General features: G+C 39.4%; 2 protein-coding genes and 1 non-coding gene across 3 annotated transcripts in view; 1 reads left to right on the top strand and 2 right to left on the bottom strand.

Annotated features, from left to right (window-relative positions):
* Positions 1-248: 248 nt before the first annotated feature.
* Positions 249-320, top strand: Trnaq-uug. The gene has a single exon. It is a non-coding gene; the product is annotated as a tRNA-Gln (tRNA).
* Positions 321-2244: 1924 nt separating this feature from the next.
* On the bottom strand, positions 2245-4470 carry LOC119746291 (forkhead box protein S1-like). Its single transcript, XM_038223153.1, has one exon. It carries the CDS (start codon positions 4165-4167, stop codon positions 2998-3000), a length of 1170 nt encoding a protein of 389 aa, XP_038079081.1. The 5' UTR covers positions 4168-4470; the 3' UTR covers positions 2245-2997.
* A 2485-nt stretch (positions 4471-6955) lies between these two features.
* Positions 6956-13167, bottom strand: part of LOC119744659 (dolichyl-diphosphooligosaccharide--protein glycosyltransferase subunit STT3B-like) — a 30768-nt gene continuing 24556 nt past the window's right edge. Inside the window, exons 15-18 of the mRNA XM_038220719.1 lie at positions 12305-12478; positions 11683-11796; positions 10984-11187; positions 6956-10680 (exon numbers count right to left, since the gene is read on the bottom strand). Of these exons, the coding sequence (XP_038076647.1) occupies positions 10561-10680; positions 10984-11187; positions 11683-11796; positions 12305-12478 (612 nt within the window). The 3' untranslated portion in view covers positions 6956-10560. The remainder of the gene's footprint in view (positions 10681-10983; positions 11188-11682; positions 11797-12304; positions 12479-13167) is intronic.

Raw genomic sequence — 13167 nt, 5'->3', positions numbered from 1 at the left:
TTAATGGTGACAGCGTTGTAATGAGCAAGGCTCCAGCCTTGAGTTAGAGCGCCCTCGTCTTGAAAATGAAAATACAGTCTTGCTATTCGGACTGAAATCCACGATTTTTACCATTTGTACTCTAAGATTTGTTCCCTACATAAGATTTTTATGACAACGAACTGATAAAAAGCCAATAACATCGTTCAGAGAGTAATTTATTTAAAACCAATTTATATACATTTACGAATTTCCGAAGTGCTTCAACCGGTCTTATGGTGTAATGGTTAGCACTCTGGACTTTGAATCCAGCGATCCGAGTTCAAATCTCGGTAAGACCTCTCAATATTTTTCTTCTCTTTACTTTTTCCCCCTTAAATTCCATTCTCTGCGAAACAAAACATCTCCAATGAATCCTTTTTTAAAACCTACTTTATTTTTATTTTCCTGCTACGCGTTCGTTTTCTATAGTAACCAATACTTTGTTGTTGCCACATGGCCTACATTGTACATTGGAGATAGACTTCCTAATAAGGTCATATTTCAGGGTTAATGCGAACAACGCATTGAGTCATTTACAATGTCCAACAATAGTCTGCCGCACTGGCAAATCAGAGAAACCTGTTACACGAAATGCAAATGTGACAAAGAGTTTTAAAAAACAAACTGTAAAGAAAAAAAAGTTGATTTGCAGAGACAAATGTAAGCTGGTCAATTTACCCAAAATAAGGCATGCAGTGCATGTATATGGGCCGTAGCTATAGCCTTTGTGTGACGTGAGCATGTCACGGAGCTTCAAGTTACGGTTTGCATACGAATCCTTTGTTTAAAGTGAAGCCTTGTCAGCGACGGAACTCATAAATACCTATTCGTTAAATTCGATATTTGTATTTATTTTGGGTAGGCTAGTAAACCTACAGTGGTGGGTTTTTATTAAAGTACATGTAGTTTTTTCGTTAAAAAGAAAGCAAACAAATTGAAAAGTCGTTAGAAAAAAACCCAATCATTTTTTAAAAAGATCACGGGCTATGCACCATTAAAGGGGCCGGAGTCATGCAATGTAATGTTTTAAATGTTATCCTTTATGTTGCACCTTTTTAAGTTAACCTCATCATTTTCAATTCAATTTTCGTGTTGCCATTTTGAAGGGTATTTTGGTGCTTTTTTGTTTTTATGCTAAATGCAAATGCTAATTTCCATATTCATGAGCAAAACTGTGCTGTCATTTCGGGTAGAAACCTCATGATCAATGTAGGCTACTTCAGCACAAAAAGTTGCTAGAATTTGAGATATTTTGCTGTCATAAAAGTTATTTTCTTTAATTATTCGTTGTTGCGTAAATACACGGCTGCAGTAAGCGAAATGAACAACCCTTTCGCTCAAATGTATTCAATGAGCAAATGTTAGATTTTTCACAATTTTGAACAGAAAACCCATAAACTGAACAGTGTCTTCCTGAAATGACATCAAGGCAACAGCGCCCTCAGTTGTCAAGAAAAGTATGGACAAGTGCACTTTTCAACAAAATTAATAAAAAGTCATAGGCCTACATTTTAAGAGGAGTAGAAAGTTACACAAGATGAGTTCAATGATATGAAAACTTCATCGCATAGACCCTATAAAGAGCAATCCTCAGTTTTTGTCCCATACCCTCAGTTTTCACTAAGTAAATCTAAAAGTGGCTTGGTCGATTTTCGTTCTTTGTTTAACTGCGTCACACTCCTTCCCATCGGTGCAGCCGAACTCCTACAGGACGATAGCGCCCCCACTTAATATGCAGGTGAGGATCTGGGTTTCAAGGGGGGGGGGGGAGTTCAAAAGCCCTCTTGTGTTATTTTTTCTGTTTTGGTGGTCAAAGATGGGGGGGGGGGTTTAAACCTACTAAATCGTCCCTAAAGATCCACGATTGATTAAAGTCTCCCATTGTTGTAATCACCACGAAACAAAATGCACCTAAAATCTGAATCCTTTACCCAGCATTTGTGCGTGTGACAGGACAGTTCAAATGCTCCCCGTCCCCCTTGCTCTCTGATGATGATAGTGTACACAGTCCTGTAGCAGCATATAGCAACAGATTTATATTATGTCAGAGAAATGTCCCCAACTGTTGCTTGGCCTCCCTGAACTGGCTTGAGATAGTCATCAAAGAAAGACTTTTAATTACCTAGTTAAATAATTTTTTCAATTTTAATTTAATGTCTTTTTTTTTTTATGATCACGGAAACACAGAGACACACAAACTAACAGACCAGACCACTCAGAATAAATGCTGGACAATCACATTTTGTGATGGACGTCAAAAATTATATTATCTCGTTCCACTTTACAAATTGAAATGTAACGACTGGTAAAAAAAAAACAACGGCAAAAATAGCACAAAACCTTTCACATGACATTATTTAAGCGGATAATTAAGCAGAGTTGTCTCTTAACACGGAATAACACAATGTCAGCGCATTCGTTTTACATTTGTTGGCAAGCCTTCGACGGGAATTATTTGAAAATGTTCAACGAATATTCCAAACAATTATGAAAAAAAAAGCTTTCCCAGGGTTTTTTTTGCTGCTGGTGTTAGAGTAACATATTTGTTTTACCCTTTTGACTTCCAAACAATTAGATATTTAAAAAAGATACCTATAACATCTACATTGAAAGAAAAGATACAACTTTGGATTAAACCATCAGAAAGAAACTTTGCAACCTTAATTTGAAACAAAACAGGTAAGTTTTGTTAATTGGATATCTATCACAATTCAAAAATGCGTAAGAGAGCACTGCATTTCTTAAGGGTAACTATGCCACTAACGCTAGATTTTAGTTTGTAATAAATACGGAGAACATTGTATTAAAATGAGTTCTGGCGTATTCTAGGCAAGAAGTGTAATTTTTTCATGTTCACAAAAATATCCATCTCGTCTTACTATCGGCAAGTGAAGATTTCAACAAAATACGTTAACATTCAATGGCAAATTCGTGCAAATTTGGCAATAAGATTTCACAGAAAAGTGAAACAAGATTTCACCAAGTAAATAAGCCAGTGTCCACAGACAAGGGTCGTCCCACGGGGACCTTGGGTACGAAGAACGAGACTGCTGGAGGTTCGGGTTGGAAGTTGAGACTCTGGTGCGCGATGTCGAGCAGGGAATCTGCCAGACAGAGTGGGTGATGTTCAGCGGGAGTTAGTTCGTCAAACCACCCGAAGCCGTGAAGGATGTCTGCTCCGGTACCGCTGTCGGGACTTCCAGGGGGACAGTCGTCGCACTGGAGCACCGCACAGATGTCATCCACGCTCAATAGAGGCAGCGGGGAGAAACGACGGTTGACACCGTCTTGGACAGGCAGAGAGGGGACTCGGGCTGATGGGTACTCGAAGACACTGCTGCAGGTGCTCTTTGCGGAGAGAGATTGTCCTGGGATGTAGGGACTGTGGTCTGAAGAAAGGCTGCAGTAGTCTGACTCGGGGGTCTGGGGTGGTTGAACAAGTCCTTGGTTGAGAGCTGATGATGAGGACGGTGGGACTGCCTCTCTGGATCCAATCTCAGGTAACATCATCGCTATCCTTGTGAGAGGATCGTCAGTGGATGGTTGGCTAGCAGGGGGAGGTTGGTCAGACTGTTGGGTGCTCTTTGCTTCCTTCGCCGTTGATGACTTACCGGCTGTCTCAGACTTGCCCCCTTTCCTCTTCTTGGAAGTGCTCTTGTTTCGGTTGCGCTTGCGAGTGTTGTGTTGCTCAGGACACTCGTCGGGATTCCACAGGAGAGACCAGAGGGGGCTGGTCTTGGGCTTCTTTACCCCCGGGAGCAGTATGGGAGATCCGTCAGTCTCGGTGTCCAGCCTCTTGAAGCACTTGTGCAGAGTCAGGTTGTGCCGGACCGAGTTCTTCCAGTGTTTGCGGTTCTTGGTGTAGAAGGGAAACCGGCCAGAGATGTATCGGTAGATATCGTGTAGGGGACCCTGTCTCCCCGGCATGCTGCTCAATGCCATGACTATCAGGTCCATGTAGCTATGGTCGGGCCGCTCTTCGTCGTCCAGGACTGCCGTGGTTTGTGTCGATTCCACGGTAGGCCCAGCCTCGGTCTTCGCTGGGTTGGTCGGGCTCGGAGTCGTCAGCATCTGTGAGGCCAAGATACTCTCCAGTATGGACTGCAGTTGGTCGCTGTTCATTTCTGCCTTGACAGTTGTAGTCATGTTGGCTTATACACGTATGGGAATCGACAGTGTTTACAGTTCATGCACAATACAGCACAGTGAAGTGACTATCGAAGCAGCTTTACGGATTACAAATCTGACAGTGTTGACTCAAACGGATCAAGTAATTGAATGAATCGACTTCTGACACTTCAAGAATAGAGCAGACAAGATCACCAGCAACTCTCTTCAAGCTAGCAACAACTACAACAAGACTTACACCACGTTCTTCCAATCACAGCTCACCGTGATTTGCTGAATGACTGCCCACGAATGGGGCCCAAAGACACCGGTGCGCTCGTGCGGAAAGGACCTGTCAAATTTCGCGCGCTGACATACCTGGCTGTAACAGACGCTCCAACTTGCAAAGTGATTGGTTGCCCGTGATTTGCATAACAATAAGCCAGAACGTGGCGCACCTGTTGCCTGGCACGCGCGCTCAGGAAGAGCTGCAAGACATTGCTCCAAAGCTACTCCAAAAGGTTTTCTGCAGACCTATCGACTTTATCGAATATGAAATAATATTTTTGCACTGTGAGCGAGTCGTATGTTCCCTTCTCAATCATTTTAACACGTTGTGGAATGATGTGAAAAACCAGGTAAAACCAAAATTGAAAGTCATGCTGAAATTTATTTTAAGAGTTTTTGATCACACGTGGTAAATAAAATGTTAAGGAGCAAAATTCCGAAATTCTTGTATAATACCTTCTTTTCCAGTATCCTTTTCAACGAACTTACAATATTTACCTGACATTAATTTTGAAATTCTGAGCAACAACAGAAAACTGAGTCAGAGCTTCTGAGATAGCTTCCATAGGTGTCGATTTTGAAAGTGATTTTGAAAGCGTCGCAAGAAAAACAAAAACCAACTTTATCCTCCACGTTTAGAACTATGGGTAAAAAAAAAACCCACACACACACACACACCCACACACACAACAAAACGTGCCCTCTATCCAAAACAATTTGTTGGCTAACTAGCTGAAGTGCAATGTAGCTAGCTTCCTTGAAATTGTTGTCCCAAACTATATACGATAGGTCTCCGCCTGTTTTACACCTCCGGTTTTGTAGTTTTGGGTTAGTTTTGTAGCAAACTGCATTTTATCTTTCTAGTACACCTTTTTCCACAGATGACACTTCCGATAACTATTCATAGTATTATTATTTAAGGTTCCAGATTAGTTTTTCTTCGTCGTCTTTTTTTTTGGGGGGGGGGGTGCGGGGTTGCTTTAACTTTCTAACAAACCTGCTAGGGACTTCTTATTTCTGGAACTACACTTTATTTCTTAGGATTTCATTTTTGAATACACTTACTCTTCCAACACCACTTTCCCCGGAGTTGACATTTACAAAGAAAACTTTCAATTTTACTGTTACATGATAATCCACATTTTTTATTTATAGTTTCTTTTTTTGTGTCCCTTGCACTTGCATTTCTACTGTATTTTCAACCAATTTTCCCATTTTACATTACTTCTCCCCACATTTCAAACCCAAACACCTAGCCGAACGTCATCGGGTACATCAGCTTTCTGCTTTTAAATTTTGACCGCATTCACAGTTTTTATAGTTTTAAGTTTTACATGATTAACAATAGAAAAACTCATGTTTTAGAATTTTCTAATCATTTCTAAGTTAATAGAGATCAACATGATTATGAGACAGTTCAGATGTCATCGTCCCCCAAATATATTTTGCTTTAAATGTACAAACTCTTAAATTTCATAATTGCTACGGGTCAGAATAACTCCAGGTCACCCGGAGTCCAATTGTTGTGGGGTTATCAGTTTCAACTACCAGAATCGCGTGTCACGATGACAGTCTAATCCATAGGATTACGAGATCTGGGCCCTAATCCCAGCAGTGGCCAATCAATCTATTCTACCTTAATCCAACCACACACTATAGCCTAATTAATATTGTCTGGCGATTTCTTTACAACTGCCTGTAACACCTGACCAGTTCCCTATTGTCTGCGCGTGTCAGGTGTTGTGCAACCTGCACATGGGACGCACAAGTGGTCAACCAATGTTTGCATGTTACGATTTGGTCCTACCTGTTCTATTGTCATCGCCAAGATATTTTAATAGAGGGCTATCAACGCATGACAAATTACCTAGAAAACAATCTTTTGTGGTTGGAAGACAATGTTTGAGGGGTTTGATAATCGTGTTGAGAAAACATTGTGTAATTTTAAAGCACTGACTGAATTTGTTTTCCTCGCTTACGCAAAGATTGTCTGGTCATTGTTTATGGTACCCACTATATCAGATTCGATCCATCCAGAAAACCGACGCCAAACTCGGCGGTAGAGTGCTCGAATTATTAGAATTAGAAAACAGGTGTACTCGGGGTTCGACTCTCACCCGAGCTACAATACTGACCAAATCTCGCTGCCCCCCCCCCCCCCCGGCACCCCTTGTCTCTCATTGCGCGGTGTGTGCTCCATCAGCTGGAGTGAACAAAATTGACCGGGGGAGCAGGGGAGTGGGTAACAGGGGAAGGCTAAGGAAGTGTCCCAACCATTTTGACCGGGATTGTAGGTTGACAGTATTAGTTGGAGAAAAAACTAGCACAGCACCAGTGATACAGCGATTTAATGTTGCTAGCTTCCATTTTTTTTTTATGAAAGTATATTATGTGAATGTAAAGAATTACGGGAATGCCACAGCAAAGTATGAAATTGATTTTGTTGGGATGAACCAAAAACTATTACTGCTGACATGGCAACATTTTTGGTTAATAATGGAATCTAATCACATGCCAATGAACCTCAAAAGAAACTACATTTTTAATTAACGGTGTACTTTATTACCGTCCATTCATTCATCTGACACAAACTTTTATTTTTACTCCAAGAGCAGAGAAATCAACAACACAATTATGTTTGACTTAATCATATAAAACAAAACCATTAAAAAACTGAAAGCCACAGTCATTTTAAATTTGACTCAGAGTAACATTCCAGTTTTCTAAACTGCCTTAGAAACAAGATACATTTTTAAAAGTGGAATTAACATTTCTTTTGATTTGCTTACACCTTACAGTAAATCAAACTACATTACATTTCATGTTGGGGTACTGTCTAATGTAAAATAAAAGCTTGTCAACTTTGTAAAGTGCTTATTAAACTTTGGGCAGCAAAAAATAATGGCATGTAGCTGCTGTTTATTTGATGTTATTCTTCAATTTTTTGTTTTGAAAATGTGAATTAAAATATTTCGACATTGTAGATAAATTTCACTGTTGTATTTTTACAATAGTAACAACAACATTTTAAATTACGATGATTTACAGAAATGTATGTCTCCAATTATCTCAACAATTCAATTAGGAAATAGAAAAACGTTGATTTTTCGTCAACTCCACAAACTATGTTTAAGACACTTTAATTAAATCATGTTATCAGCTACCTTGTGAAACGCTCAAGGTGAAATGTTTCTCCAAACTTTCTCCTTTCGTTTATTAACAGATTTCTTAATAAAATTAACCAAAATGGATCCGAAATTGTTAATGTCCTGATGTGCTATTAAAACATTTCTTTTTGATCACATAAAGACTGCGTGCCCACAAACCCCCCACTACGCACGGAAAATGAAATCACACAAATATTTCCCATCACAAGTCTTGGAAACTTGTCTGATAGGCCCTCCACGTTGTGGCAAGTACAGATTCATCTCATAAAATGTGCTAATGTTAGGACCTGTTTGTACAAACTAAACAAAAAATGGCGCAATTGTGTATCCTACCAACAGCGAAAGTGAAAACACTTGCATTTCCCTGGTCTACATGTGGCGCTAACCATTTGGAAGGCAAAGTTATGACTGACAACCAAGTCTGGTACCCAGCTCCCTTTGTCCGCATTCCTGACTTGCAAAGAGGAACCAACCTAAAAAGGCGAGAGTTCTCACGATGCTGGTTCACCCGTGCTATTATCACAAGTAACAACATGAAATACTTGTTACCAGGGAAGAGCGCCAGGATGCGTCTGAATGACGTGGCTATGACTAGCAGTAACACACAATGTCTATGGGGAGTTGCTTCAGTGGCTTCCATAGGTACATGTGTTATTGCAAGCCGTAGTTGAGTAATTTAGTAGCGACCCTACACTTGCAGCGAACTTTCATCTTTTCACTGCTGCAGGTGTACCTGCGCCGGAGTCCACAACACCCTACACAAATAACTCAAAGTCTGATTTGTATAATACTCCTGACTAAACATCACTCCCGCTACCACAGTCACTATCTACATTCTGTATTTCATTATCAATACCTAAATCGATCGACCAAATTTACACAAGACAAATTAAACATGTGTGAATGTACTACTGAAACAACATCTGTCACCGTCATACATACGTACAGGAGAAACAGAGTCAGTACAAAAATACATTTGTACACTGTAATACCTACAAAAAGATCATCCAGGGAACTAGTCTAAGAATTAATATGCTGAATATCCTGTACAATGAATTAACGTGATAACCTCAACTGGCAGGCATCACTGATACGATGACTCGTCTTGGGTTTTAACCCTCAATTTTTAAACCATTTTTCCCCCCACTATATGCATGGCAAATCAACACCTCAGATTTTTGGGAAATTATATGTATTTTTTTTTAGTAATAACTACTCAAAAACATTGAAAAACCCAAGACACTGTAATTGAAGTGCATATAATCTATATTATTTATGCCATAGTGACTTATCTGTTCCGAGAAACAACTATGTAACATTTCAAAATTTACAGATATGTGTGAGTGGACATACAGAACTTCAAGAACATACTGATGTCAATTGGCTAACACTTCGTACCTGATCAGCAATAAAATGCTTTTATAAAGACAATGGGAATTACATTTCACATCGTCATTAGTGTCATTAGACAACTTGAGCTAATTTGTTATAGATTTGGGCATAGCGTTCTGCCGCCTTACAAAAAACACCATATTGATAAAAAGAAAAGAAAAGGGCAAACAGATACTTGATTCATACGCTTACGAAACTCCTGACCAGAAAAACCAATAATTTCAAATGTCCCGCGTTGCGAATTTGTCGACCATCTCCCACAATGCACTGGGAAAAATGAACTCTCCATGGCCAACTCTTGGTTTAAATCACAAGGTCTCCACTCTCAAGTCAAGTCACAAACTATTCCCATCAGCTGTGACCAAGGGAGTCCTTGTAATTGTTCATCCCGTTGCTTGAGAACAGACTTGTGATTTAGGTTTGACCAATCTTCTGATGGACTTGTGACGGACTCGACTACATTACAACACTGCCAATTTATTCACACGGATAATAAATCAGGATTGAAACATTCTGTTTAAGCTTTTCCATAGGTGCCTAACACATACACATGAAACATACAAACAGACCGAAGGTCAGACTGACAGACAGACAATTACCCCATCTTAAACTTTTTAAAGTTGTATAAACAAAATATCATACACCCATCATACTTAGTATTACGTTCTAGAAACACAGTCATCTATACAGTGTGACACCTACCGTGAATCCCACAATCAAAATGAGGTTTCAATTCTTTGTCAGTGTGTAATCACGAACTATGCCCATTTGGATTTCTAAGAAATGATCACTGGACTTCCCTATATTGAAGTTCAATTTAGCTAGAATGCCAGTGTTCAAACAAAGCCCTGACATTGATTGTCATCAACATCAAAAGATCAAACAAACATTGTTACTGCGATATAAACCTCAGGATATGCCCCCTTCACTTAAAATTGCTTCTTCTGCAGAAACGTCACTTAACCATTATACAAAACACACTAGAAAAATCAATGACTGTAAAGCAGTCTTTGGTGACCATTCCCTCCCAATTCTTTTTACTTAAAAAAAAAATTACACCTACTGTTTAATTCTGGGTAGAAACAATGCTTCTAGAGATCCTACTTAAAGAGATCCACCATTTTCTGAAGTCAACCAAACAGAAAAACTACACACATGCTCTATGAGAAGAAAGCTTCTTGAAAAGCATCTGCGCTTAATAGAACAGGGACATTTCAAGATTTTGGAAAAGGAACAGCTACTGTATGGCAATAAGTCAATTGCTTACAACTTGACATACTCCATCTAATTAAGAATGGACAGTTGAATCTTTTCCAGTAGCTTTCTTTTAGTGCTTTTTATTTGCATGTGTAAGAGCTATTTTATACTTTGCGTGAATACAAACTAAACTTGACATCATAAAACACTTAATGCAAGATTTGCCAGAATTAAAATGTGTTCAACCTTTGAATATTCATGTTTGTGTTTGAATTCATGCCAAGTATGAACCAACCATGAGTGGTCAAATCATTTTAATTTTATCTTCAGAAAAGAAATGGATTCCAATGAATTATAAAACCTGTCGGCCCTGGGTTTGGATGACAGCTTACTTGGTACGCTGTTTCTTGCCGGTGGTTTTGGACGAGGACTTGCGTGTAGTCGTCTTGCGTTTGCCCTTCTTGACAACCGGCTTGTTCTTGATGGAACCTCGCTTTCTTTTACTTGTCTGTTTGAAGAAACAAGAAAGCAATGAAGAGTTTATGTTTGTACCAAATTTGGTTTCGTGGAACTGAGCAGAAGAAATTTGTGTTAAAGGTACTCATTCATCCAGAGATTGCAAGATTTACTGCTTTTGATTGTTGTGATGATTGTAACTGCTGTGATGTAGGGCATAAGGTTTTGTTTCGACCCTCATAGATGCATGGCGCCCTTAGATTCAATATGGTTGCATGCTTCCCTTGGGTGAAATGGAAAACATGTCTCACATCACAGCAGTCAATAATTTAAGATATTCCGTCAAGTTGCTGACCTTCTTTGAGTAGAACTTTTTCTTGGACTTTTTGGAGACCTTGTCAGTAGAGGGCTCCCTGTTATCTAATGGTTTGACGCGGTAGATGCGGACCAGCCAGTGCTCGGTGGTGTATGCCTCCTCCAGATGCTTGAAGGAGATATCCTTGTTGCCGATCTCGGCATTGCGGGTACGGTCGTAGCCAGCCGGGCTTCTGAAATCAAGCTGGGGGGGGGGGGGGGGAGAAATAGAGTAAGATGGTGCTCCAAGCAGACTTTTAGATTAGGGAGATGCTAATTCTAATATCAGTTTAGTCATTCACCAAAAGATTCAGTCTATACTCGGTGCTCTATGACAGCTTGTGCGAAATGTCTACAGCTTATAAAGGGACTTGAACCCACGACCTCTGTCTCACCAGTGAAGACATCTTATTACTACCCCAGTGCGCATCCAGTTTGAATGAAATATAGCGAGAGTTGTTGCAATCAGTAACTTTGGATGTAGCAGGGAATCATGATAAGAATAAACATGACTTCAGAAGGTGCAGTTCTGCAATTCTCTTTTAAAAATTGTCAAACTAATTTGAGTAAATATTGAAACTACAAACCAAACAAACGGACATTCTAATTTAATCAAGATTCCTTTTAACAAATTGATAAGATAAAATCATGTCATGAATTAAATTTTTCTTGAAGAAATTTTGTAGGTTTGAGGACATACCTGCATTTCTCCAAAGCGGTAGTAGCACATCTTGTACATGAGGCAGTTCAGGAGCGTTGGGGAGCCAGAACTATCCACACGGAACTCACCGTTGACTGTGAAGTAGTCTGATTCCTGTATAGAGAAATTATTAAAGGAAAAGGTCAAAGGTGACAGTTAGTGTTAGATGTTCAGTGTGAGGCTGGGTCCAAAGCATTTGGCTACGGCTGGCGATAACACACGAGTCTATGGGGAGTGGCTGCAGCCGCTAGCCAATGGCTTCCATAGGTGCAGTGTTATTCGCCTTCCAATGGCGTCCATAGGTGCAGTGTTATTCCCGGCTGTAGCCAACTGATTCATGCAAGGCCTTAGTATCAGCTGAAAAAGAGAATTTGTTTTGGAAAATCAACTTCAATGTCATGAATAACCCAAACTTGGAATATTGTAAATTTTGTTTTGTGTGCAAAGACAACGTTTCAAACTGCTTCTTGTGGTTAAAATAAGTTTTACAGAGTTTTCAGGGAACTTGAGCAATTCACGATACAGAAAAGCTAACAGTGAAGGTGCAAATCCTACTTTTACTGCAGTGCATCACTAGACTCTGCACAAAAGCATAAATAAATACATCTATGACTATGCTTACTCTGATGTCCTTAGGGTGTTCCCCTTCAGCGATACGGACCATCCAGAGAAACTTGTTGATGTCATCGCCTGAGTAGCCAATCACACCACCGAATATAACCAAGACATAGTTGACATCCAGCTCCCGCATGATCTTGTAAGCTTGTGTCTCATTGGATGACATGGCCTTGCCAACCTGAACAAATATGAATATTCATTAGATTTGACCTCAACAAAGATTTCCAGTAGGTTCAGGATAACCTTCTTCAGATTTTCATCTTTTTTAAAAATTTGCCAGAAGGCTTTTCAGCACCCTGAAATTTGAATGTTATATATTTTTATTATAATTTAATTGTCAATGAATTATCACGTATGATTTAAGCTAAGTTTTGTTAATAATTGTGTATCTCGTTATCTCTAAAATTTCAAACCAAACAAAAGCAAGTGTGCATTTCAATATTTACTAAACACTCTTTGTACAACACTACGTGCCCAGAGCATTTCACTTTTTCCAAAGTGGAAATATTGGAAAGAAAAAAAAAACGACGTTAATAATGTGCATCAATTGAAGTTTAAAGTGGCCATCCACGATTCTGCTTTTCTGTTATCACAGAAAGTCCAACTAAGACGATTTTTCAAGATTCCAAATCAAGGAAAGATGTCTGTTGAGATAACATATCAGTATTTCTGAAATACAATTTCTGGGAAATACATATTTCCGGAATGATGTTGAATCTTAGAAACTACAAACTCTTATCCGAGTATGTCGTCTTTCTGTGACAATTTAGCAGGAAAATACGGAAGGTCACTCTAAGCTTCCGTATGTATCTTTCAAATTCTAAAAAAAAATGGGTAGTATGAGGACAGGGCCCCATTTCACGTCGC

This window comes from Patiria miniata, unplaced genomic scaffold, assembly GCF_015706575.1.
Source record: "Patiria miniata isolate m_02_andy unplaced genomic scaffold, ASM1570657v1 HiC_scaffold_7, whole genome shotgun sequence".
In the NCBI taxonomy this organism is placed as follows: Eukaryota; Metazoa; Echinodermata; class Asteroidea; order Valvatida; family Asterinidae; genus Patiria; species Patiria miniata.
Note: the sequence above shows the minus strand (reverse complement) of the source record. Positions and strands in the feature narration are given on the sequence as shown.

Excerpts from the sequence above, each read along its gene's own strand:
- LOC119746291 (XM_038223153.1), bottom strand. The coding sequence starts at position 4,167 with ATGACTACAACTGTCAAGGCAGAAATGAACAGCGACCAACTGCAGTCC.